The sequence below is a fragment of the Rhea americana genome, unplaced genomic scaffold (genome assembly GCF_003343005.1).
Source record: "Rhea americana isolate MKP2758 unplaced genomic scaffold, rheAme1 scaffold_0, whole genome shotgun sequence".
In the NCBI taxonomy this organism is placed as follows: domain Eukaryota; kingdom Metazoa; phylum Chordata; class Aves; order Rheiformes; family Rheidae; genus Rhea; species Rhea americana.
The window spans coordinates 13,309,775-13,332,709 of record NW_028185037.1 but is presented as its reverse complement, the minus strand read 5'-3'; the positions used below and the strand labels follow the sequence as shown (position 1 = coordinate 13,332,709).

General features: G+C 37.6%; 1 protein-coding gene across 1 annotated transcript in view; it reads left to right on the top strand.

The window, feature by feature from the left end:
- TMEM65 (transmembrane protein 65) overlaps positions 1 to 21,744 on the top strand; it is a 31,022-nt gene extending 9,278 nt beyond the window's left edge. The window contains exons 3-8 of the mRNA XM_085300006.1: positions 10,197 to 10,241; positions 12,336 to 12,403; positions 13,659 to 13,713; positions 15,212 to 15,254; positions 16,362 to 16,467; positions 18,068 to 21,744. Of these exons, the coding sequence (XP_085156132.1) occupies positions 10,197 to 10,241; positions 12,336 to 12,403; positions 13,659 to 13,713; positions 15,212 to 15,254; positions 16,362 to 16,467; positions 18,068 to 18,163 (413 nt within the window). The 3' untranslated portion in view covers positions 18,164 to 21,744. The remainder of the gene's footprint in view (positions 1 to 10,196; positions 10,242 to 12,335; positions 12,404 to 13,658; positions 13,714 to 15,211; positions 15,255 to 16,361; positions 16,468 to 18,067) is intronic.
- Positions 21,745 to 22,935: the final 1,191 nt, after the last annotated feature.

The following is a 22,935-nucleotide window of genomic DNA, read 5'->3' as shown; positions in this document are numbered from 1 at the left end:
GGGGGGGGGGGGGGGAGTGTGCCTCAAACTGGGATTCATGTTCTCGTCCCTCGGTGAGGTCTTGTGTCACTTGTGCAAGTCACCGTGTGTACAATTAGTGAGCAACACTGTTTAGTTCTTCCATATTACTTTTTTGGTGTTGTCAAACACTCAAACGCTTAGAATTGTATGTGGGGATGTTACAGACCTCAAGATTTCTCTGACCTCTAGTGAATAGACAGGGAGCTGTCTCTTCTCCTTTCCTCTGCCTGTCTGTCTAGGATTATTCCTTCTGGATCAGTGGCCACCTCTGTGTAATGCAGCACTTTGCTCCAGAACTGCAGGGGAAGGAGTCATCAGCTTGGCTCACATCCTTCCCCTTCCTCACTGCTGGAGAAGAGGCTGTGTAACACTGCCCAGTTTGGGGGAGCAGATGAGAGTGAGCAGAGGGRAGGATGCTGGAGGCACCCTGAGGTCAGGCCCCACAGGAGAGCATGAAACAAATAGGAGCACAAACTTAATCCAGATCTCCAGTAAATATTAATGTTACAGGTATGTCATTGATGCAGGCAATATGCAGTTGTCATAGCAGAGGCAACTTTGCACTGTCATCTGAATAGAAAGGGAATTGTGTTAAATAGATTAGATTCCTTATTTCTTCCCATGTGGAGAACAAAACAGACCTTTTCTGTGTGTAAAAAGCCTTGAGCTGTGTTTAYATTCATATCTTGCTAATTTGCAAATTGATTGGCAGAACTATAGGTAGAGGATACAACTTCAGCACTCTCACATGGGAATCTACTGCTTCTTCACACTTGAAACTGCTATGAAAGAATGGGAAAAAAGAACTAACAGTGAGAAAGCAGAAGGGAAAAAATGCAAAGTTGAAACAAGAGTGTTAAATGACAGAAGCCAGTCTTTTAAAGCATTCATTGCTTAGTGTCACAGGAAGGTTAATCAATACAAGTATTAAATGGATCAGATTTGTAGTACTTCGTAAAGCAGAAGTCTCAAAGTAGTTTTAGAGAAAGTCTAGGCACAGCCATACCTTGCAATAGTGTGACTAGTGCTGAAGCTTGAGTTAGCTCTGCAGTTGGAGGCTGCATAGATGCAATTGTGCTAATTAATCCTGAGCACTGAGCAAATTAATCCTCCTGGGGAGGGGGGAAAAAAAAACCATCCTTAACAAAATGTAGGAGTGCAGAAACACCGATGAGGAGAATAATTTTTCCTTTTTTTGCAGAATAAAAGCAATTACTTGAAGAGTTAAAAATGATCTCAGTGAGAGCTGCTTGCTTTTAGAGTATGATGCTCTAAGTCTTCCTGTGTTATCCTCTTTATAAGACTTTAAAGAATTAACTTTTAGTAACCATGTGAATTTCTTAATCACTTCAGATCACTCATGAACATGAGTAAATGTTTTTACTAAAACTTAATCATAGAATCATAGAATCAGCAAGGTTGGAAGGAACCTCTGGAGATCATCCAGTCCAGCCTCCYCGCTCAGTAATTCACGTGCAGATTAAYTTACTAAATAATGCAGCTGCATAACAATCCAGCAAGTATTCCATGTTTTTGTAACTTAAAAGCCAAAAGAAAACATTTTGAGGTCAAGTTCCACGTGAAATGTATCTTATCTATTTTTACATTATATTGTATAACATGAATTCCTTCAGCTGTTTGTCAAAGCTGATTCTGCATCTTGTTTTTTCTCTCTGCAAAGAGTCAAATGTTAAAATCTGACTGCTTCCACAACTGTAGCAAGAAAGCTTGCTAAATTGTATGGGGAACGGAAGAGGAAAGATACCCAAGTGCTCAACTTCCTTTAACAGTAAGGATAAGAGTTGAGAAAAGCTTTATTGCTACTGAGTTCTTTATTCATTAAATATTTAATACAGAGAGGTAAGGATCAGTTGAGAGTAATTAATGGCTAGAACTTAAATTATCAATTRTTTTTAACATTTTTCTCTTTGCTGATAGATATTAACAGCTTATTAAATGCATGTGCTGCCCTCAAATCCTTATCTTCATTGCCACAACGCTGTGAGAGTTTAGCAGGAGCGTAATTACACTCACTGCGAGTCTGTAACTAAATGTTTGGACACCATTCAATTCATCTGTCTGCTCTGTCGTTCTGGGTAGGCGTCTCAGTTCTGAGACAGATGAAAAGCAGTAACATCTATGTGCATTCAAAGTCTTTACAATTGCTTCAGAGAGACTCTTATTTCTGCAGTCTTGCTTCGGAGCTCCTCCTCAGGCAGGGAATGGAATTTTCCATTGCTATAAACTCCAGTGCTCGTTAGTTCAGGAAAAGCCCGATACTTATCGGTATGTGGTTTAATAGCAGTTTGCCTTTAGTTTCAGTACAATTCTCTTAAAGAAAAAGCAACCAAAAAACCCCAACCCAAACTAAAACCTTTAAACTTACCGGCTGTCTGTGCTGCTGCACAGCAGTAGCTGCCTGTATGTGGTGTTGGCTGTTGGAAYGGTTGTTACTGTCTGCCTGAATACAGGTGCTGGGGCTGCCGGTCCCATGCAGCATGGGAAGCACTGCTGTTGCCAGCCTTGAATTCACTCCTGTAGTAAGCATTGCCATGGATCTTGCATCTCTAGATATCAACTGAAGTAGCTGCTTGTTTCCAAGACCCTTAGCCTATGCAAGAGGCAAAAGCTTGTGCTCGGTGTCTGGGAATGACTATAAACAGCAAGTGTGTTGCAAAAAGCAAGCGAGTGTAGCACAGACCGGTCCACCACTGCTTTTCTGAGACACAAGCCCCTGTATTACTCACATGTTACGTTTCATGCTAGGGCAGAGAAGGAGGGAACACCTACTCCCCGTTTGTTGCTGCACAGGCAGTTGTCGGTAGGCTTCAAGCTCCAAAGTTGCAAAGCTACCTACAAATACAGCATGGTTTGCTTGTATTTGAAAGCCAGCACTGCTCTCTGTTCCTCACAAACTACCATTTTTTTCCTTTTTGGGGAAACTGTGTTTCTGGGCAGATAAGAGAAAGGTATAAGTAAGAGTCTGGGTGGGAAACAAACTCATCTCTCACCTCCTCAGATTGCTTTTTAAAAACAGGACCTGGTGGGAAAGTTGTTAAATAAAGAATACCTAAACTGTGTATGTTCCTCCTTAGATGTKTCATGAACACTCCTATGTAGGCATCAGCAGTGCATAATGTTTGCCTCTTTCAAGGTAAGGAAGGCAGTATACTAGATCAGATCTCTTTGGCTGTGCTTAAGAGCTGTGATAAGCCTTGTTATCGAGTTTTTTTTTTTTGTGGTGTCGCTTAGAACTGTTTTCCTTGTTTTCTCTGTGTGAAGCTACTACAAAGGAAACCATAAAACCTAACTTCAGACCATGATAATGTATGGATGCTATGATTTTATTTGCTTCCAGTTCAACACTGTTGCTTCACTGCTCGACTGGAAACCAGTGATTTCACTGATGGATRCTTACCTCAAAGCAGAGACACCTGAGAGAATTTGGTATTGATAGAGAAGTGTTAACACCTTATGTTACCGAAACACAACTGCCAGTGCATGTTCAGATGAGATTAATTCCACTCTAATGTTAGCCTGAAATAGTTATCCAGTCTTGTTGCTAATGGGGRGAGCAATAACAATCCCAGGGAGGTTTTCTTCATCCTAAGACAGAAGAGTTTGCTGTGTTATGTGAGAAGTGTCGCTCCGTTACTTGCAGTCTGCTTCTTCAGCATTCATTGCAGTCCCCGAGCATTCGAACACAGGGACGTATGTGACGATGGGGATTATAGTTCAGCAAATGAGTTTGCCTTTTTGAGGCAGAGTCTTGACTTTGTGAATGACTCACCCGTGGGGGAATTACTACAGCCACGTTATATGTTGGCATTACTCTAGCACCTTCTGGTTTTCAATTTCTGTTAAATAATATACATCCATTTGTGTCTGAGTGCACAGATCAGAAGACTACATTATTGTTCAGCTTTGGATTCCTACAATGTTGTCTCCCGTGTCTCTGGCATTTCTATGTAAACACTTCAGTTACTTCTTTCTGACATTTCTCTCTGAACTAAGCAGCTCAAACACCGTACTTCTATCGTTACCCTGCATCTCTGTTATAAACCACAAGATCTTTCTATGATGTCCTTGTTTTAGCTGAGTTAACCCCCTCAAATCTTGTAGCCTACATTTGTTTCTAATATTTTGCAGTTGTAGTTTGGGACCTTGCAAAATTAACCACTTCAAATCATATTTTGCATGAATCTGCTTGGATGGAAATGAAAGGCTGTTTTAAGTTTATAAGATGCTGAAATGAAACTGGAACGGATCAGGAAAAGTATCTTAGTGATGCAGATGGTGATTTGGATTTCTAGATACCTGTTTTCATTTTATGCTTTCTCTTAAACTTCCAGTCTGAGTTTTCCACCTTAGAGGTCTGTGTTTTGGTAGATGTCTTTAAAATGCTGTTAATGGCATATTGCTTTTTTGAAAGGGCTAATAAGATAAGTATATTACATACTTGCATTATTTGATGATGATCGTCTGGTAGGCACTGAAGAGAGAATTGAAATTCTGTGGTATTTAAACCTATGTCTCATGAAAAATGTGTTGCTAAATGCACGTGCTCTGTGYCTCTAGGACAAGTGTCAACCCTAACCCACTCTTAGGGTTTCCTCCTGAGGCTTTGGAACAGACTGGCTGCATCTGCTCTATGTGCCCTAGCTCTTCCTTGGAGTCTGCAGCTGCTTGTGTGCTAGGGAGTGAACTATTCCCAATGCTTGGTCTTTAGATATAAGAACAGCCCCAAGTAAAGGTGATCTCTTCTGCTACCTCAAGGTTTTTCAGGAAGGGAGATGGGACATGATCATTATGCCATCTTCTGCAGTTTTAGGGACAGTATAAATTAGTCTTTAATACCTGTAGTGCCGTATCGGTATTTATGCAGAACACTTGTTTTGGACACAGTTATCTTTTTCACTGGTGGCAAAGAAAAATTATTACATCATGCCCTCTGTTTATTCATTGCTTGTTAGTGCTTTGCTAAGCTTTCTTTTTTTTTCTGTGCATGTGACTGAATTGATTAACAGTAGAGTCTATATTTAGCACTGCGCGAGTCAGCATCCCTTCATGCTTTAATTGCCGTAGTAACAGGAAACCATTTGTGAGTTACAACAAGTGATGGAGATTTTTTTTTTTCCCCTCTGCTGTCAGCTCATGACTTGGCTGTTCTTGTATGGAATATTAAGGGAAGCCAATTGAAAATCGATGAACATGATTATTCAGCTGTGTGTTTTGCTGTACACACTGAAGTTTTTGCAGCTTTTACTAAAACTTGGAGAAAAAAAGAACAAAGAGGGATGAGGATAAATCTTACGAGATTATTCCATGAATAAGCTTCTACCTTGTGATCAGAATTTACTCTTAAGGATCTGTTTCTAGATACTGAAGAAAGCAATAACCCCTGTCTCATTTCTATGCTCCAGTCCAGAATTCGTCTCCATAGAAGTTTATCCTCTTCTGAATACATATGGAAAGGAGTATAGCCATTTTATAGACACAAAAATTGCTTTGATTCCTTGTTCTGTGTATGTAAAGCCATTGCTGTCTTCATGAAGTGTATCTAAGTGATTTGCTGGAGTTGCCTGGGCAGAGAGGTTGGATGTAACTGGTATTCTGAACTAACGGATTATAGGCAAAGTCCTCCTTATCGTCCAGATGAGAAGCAGTCATTCAGACCCTGTGGCGGGGTCATAATGATCCAGTTTATGAATATTTTTCATGTTCTTCCACCCCTTACCTTCTTCTGTTCATTGTTAAACCATTCTTTAGAATTCAATTTCTTGCATTGATTCTTGCGTTAGATTTAATGGTGTTCAACTGTAGTGTTTTTTCTCCTAGGGATGCCCTGGCTGTAGTTCCTATTTATCACTGTTGCTCATGTTTTCTGCCCTGTGATAACAGATTTAGCTGTAAAATCTTATGGTGATATTAGCTGCAATTTCAGATGTGTAGAAAATGCTCCTTTAGGTTGCAAGCATCCTTGTATTTCAATTACTAATAAATTGATAGTTCAAAAACTAGTGTTGACAACTTTCCATTTTTTAACAAATTCCTGAATAAATATCTCTCCTCATTACTTGTTAATCACTCTTTCATCAGTTAAAAATTAATAAACTTAAACTAAATTGCAAGTACCACCTGAGTTTAAATTGACTAGTCAATCAGCAGAGTTGATTTAACTTCCCAGATTATTATTATTTTTTTCCCCCTTATGCCTCTTGGGTTTTGCTAATTCAGGGCTTTTGGCCTGTGTTGCATTGATACCTTGGTTTATATCTTAATTTAGGGTTTTGCCTGCCAATTTAAAATAAAAGTATTCCTATTGTATCATTTCACTTTATTCCTATAAGYTGAATTCTGGTGTCTTACTCAGTGCTATGCTTTATGAAGAGCTGGTGAATGTCTGTCTTGAAATGTGATACTGGACTACTTTGTGTTTTTCTCCCCCAACATTTAAACTCTGAAGTGTTGAATTCTGAGTGAATTCAATTCGTAAAACTGGATTTTGCGCTCGTGTGTTTTTTTTTTCCTTCCTCCTGAAGGACATGTTTCCTTTGTGCTCTCTGAAGATTTTTTTTTCTGTTTTTGCTGAGCCTTTAAAATTCAAAAAGCCATGGTAGCATCCTGTGAATAAATTGTGAAATGTGCTTGGGGATAGTGCATCTAAAGTTTTAAACTATTTTAGAGCTTTTTTTTTTTTTTTAACTCTTCCTGAAAAGTGATCCCCTTGTGACTGCATATCTCTGTTTTAAAGCGCGTAAGGCTTTAAAGACATGGTATTGGAAGTGATTCTACAGAAAAGCTATTGGCTTTCATGCCACAGTGCTTATTAATTCTTTCTTCTTTAAAACTGGCAGATTGGGAAAAAAAAAAAAGAAAAAAAAGAAATTTAAACTGAGCCTTGGGTTCTGATGGTAGGGCTAAGCYCTTACAGCTTCGTGCACTGCAACCTGCTGTGCTCTATAAAGTCTCATGTGAGACCCTCTTTGGCCATCAGCACTTTGGGCAGTAAGGTTGGCTAGACCACTCTCCAAGGGCCAGCTTTCTCCTTGAGCTGGGTCTTGTGCTGCACCTACCCTGTGAACAAGGTTCTGAGCAACCTGGACTGGTTTGACCCTACTTTGAGTAAGGGGTGGCAATAGAGGTCTTCTCCAGCCTAAACTACTCCATGGCTCTGAAGACCTGTGTGCCTTGGCTCAGGCAAAGAGGACTTTAGGATTGGAGAGTCCCCCTCTGGAGTGCTCATAGGGTTGACCCATGTTTGGTTGCTTGAATTCCTTTTGTAGACTTCTTCTATCCCCATGTCCTTAATGATTCCAGATTGTTTTTTCACAGATTAATTTTTGTCTCAGTAATTGAGGAAGCTGTATTTTTGGGCACATTTCTAGAAGAGTTAAATTGCAAGACTTCTCTACAAAACAAGGTTTTTATAGACATGKCAGGAAGACACCTTTACCCAAACAAGCATCCCCTATGGCCAAAGTTTAGACAAGAGTCATGTGATCTCCAGTGTGGTGCTTTTAGCTTCCATGATGTTGTCCACGGGGACCTCTCTTCAGCATTTGTTTGACTAGTGTTATTGAAGAAAATGCTCATCTTACGTGCCCTGCCTCATGTGAAGGGTACTCTACAGCAATCCTGCACTACTGAAACAGGTTATGTCAGTGGTGAAATAATTTTCTCTTTAGGAAGATTGTATTTTATCCCTTGCTATTTTCTTCTGCCTTGCACCACTTCCTCTCTCCTCTGCCTCCAAAATAGGCACCCAGAACTCCATCCTATTAAAAACTTTCCAAGATAGTATTTGATTTATATGCCAAAGTAGGAGGTTTATATCCCTTCCAGTTAATGCAACTGCTGAAACTCCTGTTATTCGTATTTATTTTTACTCCTACCAAGCRCTTGTCCTCAATTCCTCCTTTTAGTAATAAGTTTCTAAAATTGCATACTTTTTTTTAAACTTATTAATAGCTTTTGGCTGCACTGAATAGAATGTAATTATGTAGAATGGCATGTGCTATCAAACACAGGATCAATTGTAATTAAATCAACAAGACTCGTGCTAAAGCTTTGTAGTTTTGTGTGATAAGACTGAATAGACTTCTATCTTCTCTGCTGGTACTTAAAACATTTCACTTGGAAGTTACCTAAACTAACTGGATGTGATTTTTAAAAATTAGGACAAACTATCAAAAGATGTCATGTCCTCAGAAATAAAAGGAGTGTTACTTGGAAACTTGTGTATGCTGTTGCAGATTTTTATCAAGAAATTCTTGCTTGTGGAGAACTAGACTTGAAAAATAGAAGATACTTCACCGAGAATGGTTTCATTGGGGGGTTAGAAGCAAGGAGCCCTAGTGTAGTAGTTTTGTGTCAGAGCAAAGAGCTCTGAGAGGCAGGACCCCTTATGCCTGCATTTGTGATTTTTGCATTTTAATTCCTCTCTCCTGGGCATCCTACAAGATGGAACAAGAGAATTTTGGAGAACTTTGTCAGGAATTGATGCCAAATCTGGTGGTGTCACCTTAGGCTGTGTGGTTACTCGCAGGGGAGCCCACGTGCAGACCGGTACAATGAGGTCTGGGTGGGAGGTGGGGTCCGTGTCCCCCCCGGTGACAAGCCCTCCTGGACACGAGCTGAGATCTTCGGCATCACTTCTTCTGGCTGCTGGGCACAAATGATGTCTGTAGCTGGGGCAAACTGGTTCTTAGAGGGCTCTCATCTGCTAATTGGCTGATCTTTGGTTCTTCCCTCAGCTCGAGGTTTTGATATGGGAATTCCATAGCATTTTCTATTTTAAAAAATATATATTTTTTGTGGTACTTAAGCTGTACTGCTCTCACTTGCATGGCAAGTGCAGCTGGTTGTGTCTGTGGAGCTTAGGTATTGTATCTTTCTGGCAGGTGGAGAAAGCAGCTCTCGAGTAGATGTTAAAGCTAGAAAGGTTTTATAGTTTAGGAGCTTAATTTAATGCAGTTCTTTTGGAAGCCAGTGTCCTGTTTGGCTGAATACTGGTGTCATGGTCTAAATTAAAAAGCAACCAAACAAAAACATCAAGTTAGGTGAATTTACTAGTTACACCTTTGCAATAGCTTTGAGCATACCAGCTCGCTTGGCTGCTGCAGGGATGCTCAGTCTAATCTGTGCGGTTCAGACATGATGCAGACTGCCTGGCTGTTTGACAGCCTGTCTTTGTAGCATTTTTGTGCTAGCTACTGTAGTAGCCCCAAGYACATGTTGAAAACCTAGCATAGTGGCATAAGCTTCCTGATTATTTTACAGGAGAAAACTTTTGCCTGCAGAAATTACCTGCTCCAAAAATCTGTAAGCTCAGGTTTCATTGTACTGGGAGATACAGGGGTCCTTACCGCCCAGCCCTTTGAAGAAGGATTTTCTGTTTGGCACAAAGTCCATAAAAAAACTGAGTAGGTAGCTTGGTTCCTCTCCTATGCCCCAGAAATCTGCTGTGAAATGGATGCCTATTGCTGCTGCCTTCTGCTCATCGTCTATCACTCAGAGAAGCTGCATTAGCTTCCTCTGAAATATTGTGYGGGGTTCAGGAAGGGGGTCCTTGCCCTAAGCTCGCAACGGTTGGAGCCCAGGATACCCAAAACATGTGACCAAACTGGATCTGCTGTGATTGACACCCCGGTCTTTCATGTCGTAGTATTTCTTTTATTCTCATGGTAGCTAAAAACAGATATGTGCTGTCAGCACAGAAATGGTAGGGGATTTTGCAAAACTGGCTGGAGGAATGAAGGTTGTCTGCTGCCTGCTTAGAGTACCTCTAAAAATAAATAATACATTATTGTATTCATTAGATGTCCTTTTTTCTAATTCTAGTGTGTTTTTTTTTCCTAACACTCTTATTTAATCCAGTAACAAAGGTGGCTATTGGGCTGTTCTAGTGTATAAGCTGTTATTTTGCATAATCACTTCTATTTATAAGTTTAATATCGTAATATCAGTCTGAGAGAGTTCTTGGCTTTTAATATCGTGTTATCTGGTATAAAAAATAATATAGATATCTAAAGCTTTTGCTCCTCAAGTTTTAAAGATATTAATCAACATAACTGCTTTTTTGCCTGCTGGTAATTCTGTAAATTCATTATTTTATAATAAACTTATTTTGTGATGAACTAGCTAACTTTCTCATTTCATTTTGACTTCTCTAGAGAAGTTGGAGGTTGCACCACCATCTCCAGGACAACTGAGACATGGTAAAATAAGAATGTCTGTTGAATGTAGTTGAGTACTTGTGCAGTCTTTGTATTTGAATTGCTTCATCTTTTTTTCCTACAAGAGTTACTCTGTCCTCATCCCTGTAGTGCAGAGTAGTAGATGAACAAAAGCACAATCACCCTGTTATCTTTATTTCATAATATCTCAGTTGGAGAGAGAATGGGACTAGGACTGAAAGCCCAAAGGAAAGAAAATTTTCAAAGCCAGTAGCAAAAATTACTTTTCCTAAGCCAAGCTGCRTTGATACTGCAGTAGTATGTGCAGTTTTATGTACTTAAGCTTGAAACTACTGACTTGCTTCTAGTCACACAGACTGGGCAGTGATAAAAAATTATGATAGAACTTGGAAATAGATTTGTYCTTCTTTATGATGCTAAATTCTGGCTCAATTTCCAAATCAATGTATCTTTGTGTTTTTAAGCTTTATCAGTGGACAGTCATTTATGCAAATCTCCTCCTGTTTTACGTATCTGCTTGTGTGTGTGTGTGTTAGTCACTGGAGTGCTGTTTATTCCATGGACTCCAAAATTCTGTCAACTTCAGTAAGAATTTGAGCCTGCTCTGCAGATCTGCAGTTAGATGCGCAGATTTGGAAAAGCAGTGGCATCTTTTTGTGTGCATTTTTCCTTTTTATTTTTCTGTATTTTGTTTATCCTACTCTAWTTTTTTTTAAAAGTTCACATATCACATGCTTTATTCTTATTATCTTTACATTTAAGAAAGTGCTTTTGCTCTTGACAAAGTAGTTCTGAAAGTTCGAATGTGTTTTGGTACCTGAGTACGAAAGATCTCTTCAAGTATGGCTTTTGATTTTTTTTTTTATGTGATCACGTATTCATGCTGTCTGTAGGAAGTAGAATCAAAAGAAAGAGCTGCTAGTTTCTTTTCATGTGACTGTGAAGTTCATACACTCTTCTCTCTTCCTTCTTCGTATGTTTGCGTCTATGTACATTTATCAAATGTGGTTGTCCGTCACATCTGAAGTGAAAAAGCCTTAAATAGCTGATACATTTTAAAAGTTGAAAAAGTGAAAAGAACTGATTTTCTAAGCTAATTTTTAGTCAAGTAGTCTGTCCTTAATGCTGTATTTAGTCTTATGATGCTAGCACCTTAAGACTCAGCTAGAGGCAATGCTGTGCAAATTCCATAGGAATTTTATAAGCTAAAACTTGGGAGAGAAAATGGAACAAGACAAAAGGAAAGATACAGTATCACTGTGCTTACTGTCAGAAATTATCCAGACCAGCATATTCCAAGTTGCTGCAAAAGAAAATATTTTCAAACAGGATACATTTGGAATTTCAAGAATGAAAAAATAAATGATGGAACTTGATTCTTTAAAAAATATATTAAGGAGCCTCTTCAAGTCTAATTGTATTCAAGATAGTGCACCAAGAAAATCATGATACAGAAGTTTGGGTTGAATAGTGAGATAATTAACACATTAGTGAAAACCATCTTAGGAGCATTTGCAGGCTTTGCTCAAGGAGTCTTTGGGTACTCTGCTTTATATGATAAGAACTGCCTAGCTCTAGGTTATACTCTTAAAAAAAAAAATGAATTTTTAGGAATATTTGAAGAAGATGGATCTCTTGCACTGGGATAGAGAGGGAATTGCAGAGAAAGTAGGGGCTTTATTTCAAGCCACTTCCTAGAATGAGAGAAGAATSCAGAGTCTGAGACAGAGTTTGGCAATCTTCTGTGATACTGCAGCATCAGTTGGAAGGATTGTAAGTAGTATCAAAATTTGTGTAGTTTTAAGTATTTCTCTTATRCACTAGCAGGCATAGTGGCTTCCATCCAAAATTTTACAAGCATTTGTGAAGAGTAAGTTGATTTAACTGGTTCTTCAGAAGCTACTGATAACACTTAGATGTAGCAGAGGGTTTACCAAACCTGCTAGAAATAAACAGGTCACTAACAGAAATAGCAGGAAAGGGATTTTTTTTGTGTTGTCTTTGTTTTTCTTAAAGGCAATGTCTGCCTATTAARCTGATATGTCAGTTTATTCATGTAAGCTAGTAAACTCTCTTATAGATATTTATTATTTCTTTGTTACTTATTTCTTTTAGTGTTCTTCCACAATGCATTACCTTTTGTAGGGTTTGGATTTTTGGATAACGCAATTATGATTGCTGCGGTAAGTTCTTTTTTTAATTCCTTGATCAAGTCAGCATGCTTCATCATCTACACGTGTTCATTGTGCTAACTGAGCAAACGAGAGCTTTGAGAAGCTTCTTTCCCTCTACCTTAACACACTAATTTCTATTTCAGTTTTTCTAGCAAGAAAATTTCCGTGCTTTATTCAGACTTTGCAGAATGTTTTCAAAGGAGTGTTGTTCYTCCTGAAGGCGAGCACTAAAACAAATTTTACTGGATTGAAAAGACACTTGCTTTTTTCTTTTCTCCTCTCCTAATCTGTGCTGTAAGACACATTTGTGATTGCATAGTCAATACTCTTTTGTTTCTTCTTATTGGTAGCCAAATGTGATTATAATTCATTGATGAGTAGGTCTTCAGTGTTCTTTACTAATGTATTCCTTTGCGCTGGGTGATACAGCTATAGTTAGTACTTGTACTGATTTGTATTGATGTAGCCTGACATTGCAGAGGAAAGCTTAAATATTTTCTTCTTCATTTGGAAAATAAAGTGAACTCGTGGGACAGGAAGAGGAGTAGAAGGCAAAGATGCTGTTTCTTAGGTCAAATAGTCATTGATGCCCTGATCTTAATCATAGGATAATTCAGGATGGAAGGGACCTCCAATGYCCTGCTTGAAGCAGGGTCAACAATAAGGTCAGACCCAGGTTTTGGGTCTTGAAAACCTCCAAAGATAGAGACTGCACAACATCTCCGGGCAATTTGTTGCAGAATTTGACTGCCCTCACAGTGGGGAAAAAAAAAATTTCCTTATATGCACCTGGAACTTCTCCTGTTTCAGCTTATGTCTGTTGTCTCTCATCTTCCCCACTAAGTACCACTGTCTATCATCCTGCAGTTCAGTGTGATTTTTCTTTAAAAGATAYGAGACATGATACTGCATTTTTATTAGTTTGCTCAGTATTTGTAGAAGAAGTTTGCTTTCTGAACTGTACATTCAGGTAAGAATTGTAGTGGCGAGGTGGTAAGCAGAGATAGGGATTATTGTTTTGTCCATTAGGTGGCCATTATGAGATGATATATAATACTAAAACACTATCTGAGTAGGCCCTCGTTCTAAGGGGAAATATATATGCTAGGAGGATAGGATCTGTGCAGATCTATTAGAAATAACATTTATTTATTCWTTCAATTTTAACATGAACAAGCAATAAGCAAATCTTAGGCTAGTTGAAGAGGTATCATCTATTTTAACTCCAAATCCCTCAAATAATGAAAAAAATCTTATTTTTCAGGGAACCCAAATAGAACTGTCMATTGGAGTTGTCCTAGGAATTTCAACTATGGCAGGCAAGTAATAAGACTGTAACATATGTAGACTAACATGGCACATGTCTATATTTTAAGCTGAAAATGGGCTACCAGGCTTGAAATGGCTCTAGTCTTACAGCTGCCTGTCCTAATAAAGAAACAGCCTTTGGCTGAAGCAAGGATATATTCTGTCCACAGAAAGGGAAGTTCAATTCAAATTGCCTTTGAAATACTGGCTTTTGTAGTGATGTGGTATTTTCTTTTTTTTTTTTTTTTTTTTAATACAAAAATTTGAACCCTAGGTCACTTGGAAAAGCATATTTACATTTCTGTAATGGAACTGCTGCTGTTTGTTGGACAAGCTGCTGTTTGCTTGCAGTGTTAAGTGAAGATAAGTGTTTGGAGTCTTTTCCATCTTGTCCCCTGTCCTTGCTGGCTTCTTTGCCTTGATGTGATACTATGCAGTGGCTCAGAAGCAACCCTGCTCTGTTGCTCTGCTGGACCTGCTCAACAGCTCTACTGTATCTGCAAGAAAGACATGCTTAATATAAACAGAAACTGCCCATGGATAGTAGAAATTTGCCTGTTTGAGAATGCCAGGCTTTTCTGATTGTTGCTAGTAAGCTAAGTGTGGCCTTTTTTCTTTCTTTTTTCTTTCTTTCTTTCTTTCTTTTTCTCTTGCAACTAGACATCTCAAATGTGAAAGGAAATAGTGTAATAAAATAAGAATGTAGTGTTTTACATAGCAAGTTTTCTGCTGCATCCTCCCTGCATCTGTGATACTGGGTTTAAGCTTAGTGGGGGGAAAAAAAAGACTTCTGAATTTTGTTGACTAAAAAGTGTTTGTGCTTCCTGCTCAAGCAATATATTAGCTGCAGGTGTAGCACTGGTCTGAAACTCCCCAGTTGCTTAAATGAAAGTTTGTGTATGATTTGGAGGTTTGCAACCTCTGTTGCAATGCAAGACAGTCACAGACAGCTTCATMTTGCTAAGATTTGCTGTGAAATCACGTATTTTAAGAATATAACATTAAAGTATTACATATTCAACTGCATGTGTAGTACTTACTCCTAAATTAACAGAATTCATGGATATCATGCCTGCTTTAAAAATATTTATCAGTTATGTAYGCAAGTAACAGTTCCTTCTAATTCTAGTGATTTTGTATCTCTTCAGGCACTGGAAAGTGTTTTTGTAAAGTGTTAAATGTATGAAACTGCAACCCTGTATGGCTGTTACATTTGATCTGAAAAGCTGTTATATCAGTTTCCATGTGTCACCRTCTTGTCGTATTCGTAAAGTTTTCTTAATATAAGTTCAGAAATAATTGCAGTTCCTACTATTCTTAGTCTTACTGCAGATAATACAAATTGTGATAAGGTTAGAAGACTAGCTGTAGGAAAGGTACTCTTAGTCTTCTGTGCAACATATACTGGTAAGAGTGAGAGTCACTTGTGGGGATTGATTGTGGATTTTATTTTTTATTTTTTTTGGTTGTGTTATTAAAATAATACTTTTTTCCCTTTTCCCCTTCCAGCTGCTGCTTTGGGAAACCTTGTTTCAGATTTAGCTGGACTGGGGTATGTCTGTCTTTTTAAAGATTATATTGTTTTTTTTTTTTCCTGCTTTGAAAACAAACTAGTGTTGCTAGTTGATGCTAACAAACTGGTACCATATAAGCTGTTGAAATTTTTTGTTTTTTTCAGTTCTTGAATTGTTCTTCAGTAAACCATTTAACTGTAGAAATGGTTTCTGTCTTTGCAAAGAAAAAGTTGAATTATATTCATTGTTGAGGTTAAAATTACCATGCCACAGTTTTAGAACAGCGAATAGTTCTCTCTCTCTCTCTTTTTTTTTTTTTTTTTTTTTTTTTTTTTTTTTTTTTTTTTTTGCATACATGTGAAGGAGAGAGATTGAAAAGATCATCTGAAAGCTTGGCTCTGAATATTAAATGTCTCTGAGTAGAAGGTGAAAACCTGTGCTCAGATAAGAGAAACTCAGGTTAGCTTTCTCTAGTCCAACACCTTTTCAAGAAAGCCACATAACAGTAAATATAACTTTCCCTAAGCCCCAGGCTCTGGACCATGGGAGGGTATAGGAGTAATGGTTGTATTCTTGTCCTGTGGTACCGTTCCTGTAAGCGCTTGCTCCCAGTCATTCATCGTCAGAGATGGGGTGCTGAACTGGGGGGCCTTTCCTCTGACCCGGTATGGCTAGTGCTATGAACAGCTTGGGAAATACATTTTTGCAATAGAATACAGCTATTAGGGTGCAYATATTAAGGAGAAAGAAACATCTGCAGAGTTAGAAATACCTCTCTATTACTGATAAGCAAAAATGTGGCACTTGAGCTTTTTTTCTATTAAAAGGGATGCAGCAGATTACTTTCATTTAAGCTTGCATAGTTTCCATTCTCTTTTTTTTTCTGCATATAACAAAGCTTATTGCTGAACAGTGTGCAAGTGGAACATTTCTGATTGTAAAATTAATTCATTTACATCTCAAACTTAAGATCACATTTTGCATACTTTCCTGTATTTGTCTTTTGGTGGCTTTATTACTGTGTGTACTGAAGGAAAGGCTATTCATTATTGAAGTTCAGTGCTTCAAATAGTTCAAAATTCTCTCTTTCAGACATTTTTAGATCTGAAAACACGTGTTCTTTTTTTCTGTTGTTGTCTTTSCAGTCTTGCAGGTTATGTAGAAGCTTTAGCTTCAAGATTGGGTCTGTCAATTCCTGATCTGACACCCAAACAAGCTGATATGTGGCAAACGCGTCTCAGTGCACATTTGGTAAGTGTCCTTTCAGGATTATTTACACAGACCTTCATCTTTCTTTTTTTTTCCTTAGTGATACTTAGTGATAATATTTTTGTTACTTTTGCCTTTAAATACTTAATGACTACTAAAAATTTTAAATATTTGGAAGGTTTGGCTATGAATTTATGTCAAGAAGCATTATGACACTGTTTTGGTTGTGCGTGGTTTTTGTATGGGACAAGTCATGACTAACTGGTAGCATGGATAATCTCTGCCATGACTTGACAAATGCTGTCCARATCCCTTGGTTGAACTCTAGCTACAATGGTAAGATAGTTAATTTGAAAGTCATGACAGTATGTATGTCTCATCATCTTTGGCAGTTTTATTCCTATATATTCTTTGTCAAGTGCTTATTAGTAATRTATCTGTACTAGTATGTATTCATTTCTAATATTTTATAATTAGCTTGAATATGAAATTAACTTTTATTTAGATTAGAGATTTATTTAGATTAGATTAATCACTTGTGTATTAATTATAGTAACTTGCTCGGTTACAGGACACTCATCTTGTAGATGCATTTTCATGGTGTTTACTTCATTAACATTTAAACAGTCCCACTTTAGCAGTGAGTGTTAGTTTATTTTTATACCAAGTCACTTGTGGTTAAATAAACACTACTATATCTAGTGTTGAGATTTCTTTCACTTTGCAAGAGTGAAAATTTCTGGAGGAKAAAAATCTCTTCGCAAATCTAAGGGAAGAGAAGTAACATTTGCGGAGGAAAGGTTCAGGAAAAAAGTCTGCTTTTAGCAGTGATATATCAAGGCGGTGAGCAGGGAAGAGGAGCTAGATATGTTGTGAGTTGGCTGCCCTCTAGTCTAACGTTTAAATTTTCTCAGTGGAAGCTGAGTCTGTGGCACAATTCTCAGTCACTCCAGTAGCGTTCATTCACAACCCTTCTGTATGCAAAGGACTTTTGAGTGTCTTAGCCTTTATGCGCCTTTTATTTATTGATTTTTTTTTTCTTTTGTCTTTTAAGTACTTAGCCACTATCCTATCTGAAGCTTCTCAATGCCATCCACCTACTACTGGTAGAAATGTGGTTTGGATGTTGCCTTTCTCGTTGACCTTTACATCTATGTCAACTGTGAAATCTTTCCCAAACTATTTTTTTTTGTCTGTACCGTGTGCCCTTGCAGACTGTCATGTTTGACATGAGTCGTTCATGGCCTTGATGATGATTTGCATTACCAGATACAAGAAAATAAATTTTATAGTTGCACCTTATAGGACTTTTTTCTGCCCTGTCTTCCTGGCCGTTTTACTGACCCTTTGAGTCTTAGTCTTYTCCTTTACCACACGTGCCACTCCTGATGGATCATGCCATTCATCCTTACTCAGAATTGTCTTTATCATACATACGTTGTTTCTGATCTTGTCACTTTTCCATATACATAGCTGTGTGTCCCTTGTAGCTTGTGTTAGTAGTCTGCATGTTGAGAAAAATGTATCTCCCAACCAAAAGCTAGAAAGAAGGGTCTGTGTTCCTGGTTGTGGTGGTACTACACAGAAAATAAGTAACAACTGATCTATGAGAAACTTGTTAATTTTTTCCCCCTTTCTCTAGGGTAAAGCTATTGGAGTGACCATTGGCTGCATTTTAGGAATGTTTCCTTTGTTGTTCTTTGGCGATGAGGAAGAAAAACTGGAAGAAAAAAATTAACGTTTTTACAAGACATATACAAATGTAAACTAATGTACCTCAATTATTCAATTATGCTGTCAACACTTAGGAATTAACAGACAGTAAAAAAAGAAAGTGTATAGACTTGGGAACAAAACCATCAGCATGTCATTTTATGGAAACACTAATTTATTGTGGCTTTGTTGTGTTCAATACTTCTTTTTATAAGAAGCCATTTAGCTTTTTATTTAATGTAAATTTTTGAAGTGTTTTCACTTATGACAACAGATGTTTACCACTCCCCCTTTTGACCTTGTTCTTTAATGGATTATTACTTCAATAATCCGCCATGGATGACAGTCTTGAGTTGCATATTGGTTGCTTAACAGTTGTAATTGCATGGCAAAAAATTCACTGCTGTTTATCAGGTCCTTTAATGCAGATTATTAAGGGGGTCAGTGTAGATGATTTTGAAGTCGGCAAGATGACTGGTTGCCCCCTCACCAGCCACCATTTTACACTACTTTTAAAGCAGATATTTCAGCCATTTATTACAGTCTAGTTGCACTTCTTTAYAATTCTTATTAATTCTCTTCTGAGATCATCATTTAAATGCCTTTACAAGGTAAGTGTTTCCAGTGTAGTCTCTTTACCATGATCATTTTCTTAAACTGGTGTTCTGACACCTTCCATACCTTCATGTTCATGCCTTTTTTTTCCATTATGAGCAATATTCTGAGAATTCAGTTGGAGTATCCTTTAATTTCCTTAGCTTTTGAACATGGTTTACAGGAATTGAGACCTCTTCCTATTTAAGAARTGCAAGCCACAGCATTATTTATTGTTCTCTATAAAATAAGGTGTGAATAATTGATATAAGTGGACAAGTCTGGGTTACTAAGTATGAATTAGTGCTGGCATTGCAAGTTTGTAGTAGGTGGCTCAGTTGAAATGATGATAAAAAGTACCATCAGTCTGGATTAGAGGACCTGATTTGCAGAATATAACTCTGTATTTAAGATTAAACCTTTACTATTTTTTTGCTGTGAGACATTTGGTAAGAAAAGAAATGGAGACTTCGGGCCTTTTTCCTTTTTTGCCTTTTATTTTTGCAGTCTTACTTGGTGTATCATAGATCTGACAGTGCAGTTGCATATAATTGTGCTTTTTTTATATGGTCATGAATGAATTGTGATTATAACCATCATGTTGAATATTCATAATATTTCAGTATCTGAATTTCCAATAGTGTAACTCTAAATTGGTGACTGATTTCAGAGGAGAGGCTTTCTTACCTGTCTGACTACCACTTGGAAAAGTCGTTAAAAAGGAGGGGCACAGCCAGGGCACTTTTAGAGTCTTATTGCTAGAACTGACTCTTTTTAAACCTAGAAAGAAATGTTAAAAAAAAAAAAAAAAAAAAAATCCCAAGATACATATTTGTTTTACCGAGCTGATTGCTCATCTCAGTCATAAATATAAATCTGACTTCTCTATTCTCATTTCCAGAAACACCATAATAGCAGTACTGAAACTTTAACACCAGTCTTTAATGAAGGTGACAGTTGCATCTGTTTTTGAGAAGCAGATTTTATAAACTTGCAGTGAGTAGTCCTAATGACACATACTCTTCTTTGTAAGTTAAATTACAACAATCTGGACCAAACTGTAAAGTTAAAGAAATCTTCTAGGCAAGAATGGAACATGAATACTTGCATTTTCAAAATTGGAAGGTTTGTGTTTTTTTTTTTTTTTTTTTTTTTTTTTAATCCTACTAGAAAACTGCACTTTTCCCCCAATGGATTGCTGATTGCTGCTGTTATACATTACTTCAATAATCAGGTTTTTAAAGCATCTATAAGTTTCTCTTGCCTTAAACTCTAACTCTTCTTCTGCTAYATGTGTATTCTTGTTTTCTGTTATATCTTAAAGCTGCATGTAATACATGCAGTATTTTTTATGTTTGAGTGCACATAAAACAACTTTGTATAGCTTCTTTTGTAGCTGTAATACCAACATTGCCTCCCATTAAGGCACTGATGTCTTCATTGGAATCTTCCAGCAATGGCTCTGTTCTTTGCTGTTGTATTAACTGGAACACTATTTTCATCACTTCTTGAGAGCTCGTAAGAATAATCAGAAAGCTAAATGTCAGCTGTCGTAATAGTGTCCATTTTAGAAAGGCTATAGGAACGACTGTACTATTGTTTAATGGCTTGTGCATGTAAATCGAGTATGTTTTTGTTGCTGTATGTCAAACTATTGTACTGCAACCGATGCTTTTAACAAGAAACAATGAACTAAAATACCTTTAAAGAAATTAATCATGTGTTTCCTTGTTAACTGTTTAGCTGACCACAAAAATATGAAGGGCAAGTGACTCATGGTAAGAAATCTTGGGTGTTTCAGGCTGTTGCTTGATGTTGTAGTGATGAAAGTGATTCTCTGGGGTCTCGGTATTTGACAAGCTTGAAAAGATAACTTATGATTTAAGTGAAATTGTGGCTGTGCTGGAGGCTGAAAGTACTTGCTTTGGCCAGGATGCCACCCTGTATACAGTTTGGGTAGCTTACTTTGCCTACAGGATCGACTTTTGTATAGATGTGGTATTGCTTCATGTGGAATGGAAGATCTGTGCCTGATCTGTACCCTGAGTCTCCTAACAAGGAGGATGTTTTTTCGGGGGGTAAATAGGTGAAAGCAATCCCATGCTCTGGATATGCTGTTTAAAACACAAAATTGAATGTTGGAGCACTGACAAATTCTCTTCTTTGCTTTCCGTTGTCTGTTTTCTGTTATTCGTCCCCCAATAAAAGGAAAAGCCAAACATGACCAGGCTTATTCAGAGACTTCAGTATTACTCCATTTTGTTTATTCTATTAGGTATGTCCTGTATTAACAGGAAATTTTCATGTTAAAGGGCTGATAGACCTGAAATTGTGTTTATTTTTGCAATGCTGTCTTTGTAACTTAAAATATAAATGTATTTTTGACTGTATATTAACTCTAGGGAGGGAAAGAAACTAAAGAACATACATATGATAATATGGTTACCCAAATCTTCTCACCAATATTTTCATCATTCATGTACTTTTACATAAATTATTTGAATTCAGGCAACATATTTTGTATTGTCTTCAATTAAATTGTCAGACTTTCTGTAAACTTTTGTACTACAGYAAAGATGTTCTGTGTTTCTTTATTAGACCAGTTGCTGGAGGGGAAATGTTAATAATATCCTGTGGGTATTCAGCCTCAATTAACACAACAGGCATTTATTACAAAAGTTATGGGAAGTTCCTGGTCATTTTGTATGCAGTACCACTGTGGAATAGTCCACTTCTATCCTTCTAATAATGTCATTCTCTCCATGCTTGGAAGAGAGAACTTGAACAATTAAAATGTTTGCATGGTAAAAATGGAAGCATTTGTGATTAATATTAGTCAGAAGTCTACCTGCACTTAATCATGTATACTAACTGAGATTTGTATCCCAAGTAAGCCTTTTAGAACTCTGCACTGAACTTTGGGGATTTTCACTTGTTTCAGTGCTTGGTCAATCCTTTTCTTGGATGGGTGTTCATAAATAAGATAATGAGTAAAGTATCTCTATGTTAGAATGATGGTCTAATCTCATTCTGAAAACCTGGTAATTATCTCCGTACAAGGGTAGAGTATTTAGCTGAACTTGTGTGTTTGTGGCCAGTAATAAAACCTGATGGTCCGTGCCACRCAGCACCCTTGAGCTCGTGGTTACAGAATTGCTCTAGAGGCCCTTCATGGTTCTCCCAGCCTCGTGTGGTGAAGTCCTGTAGATGATGCTGTGGTTGTAGCCACATTAAAAGATTGGGAATGTCTTTTCTGACCCTGTACTTGGAGTTAGGTAGACTCAACTGGAAACTTGGATCTCCCTTTTGTGAATTACTGCTTGTGTTCTCAAAATCTGCTTATGGTGCAGGCTAGAGTTGGCTCTGCGTGCAAATATTAAATTTTGAAGTAAACATCTTGTTGATATTTGGTGAACGACTGTTCTTTTCAAGATGTTAAAGCCCTATTCAAAGTGGGATCTTAAAATTCCAAGTAGCAATTTCCCTGAGAGTACATCTGGCATCTATTTTTGCCTTACGCTGGGAATTAATGAACAGTTTTACATGGTTTCATGTTTGAGAAGAAGGAAACTGGACAGCCACTGAGCTTTTTCAGTATCTATCCACCAGATCCAAGGTATTYTCATAGCTCCCTGCTGCAGGGTTCTTTATTGTAATGTCATGCCTAATACCTATTTGTGGCTGTTAAGTTGAGAGCATTTGTGTGTACTCACGCAAAAACTAAGCTGCTGTGAAATGTCATACCCATTTTAAATTATTTGAGATTTTAATCTCATACATTATCTGTCCATTTTTCTTTGCAAACAAAGATGTTTTCTTTGCTTGATTTTTGTGCTTTTCAGCAAGTGTCTTATTTATAGCCTTGATTACAAAAAGAGCCTTGTGCTTTTGCCGGGAGAGCRTAAGCCCTTCCAAAACTGTGATTATTTTTTACTTGCTAATGACAAAGGGAAGAACCTGTAAATAGGCAGATTGTTTTGCAGTGSTTGATGAAGTTTTTTGAATAGGGCCATTCCTCAGTTTGAAAACATGTGTCCTATGAATAAGGCTTGCTGCATTAGACCTACAGCTGCCATTGCTATTGGGAAGATTTTGCCTTGTAGTGCAAGATGATGGAGCATGTTCTTGTCTTTGCATACTGCTGCTTGTTGGATTTGCCATGGTGATCTRTTTGCAGAATGATGCTGCTACCTTTTTTTTTTT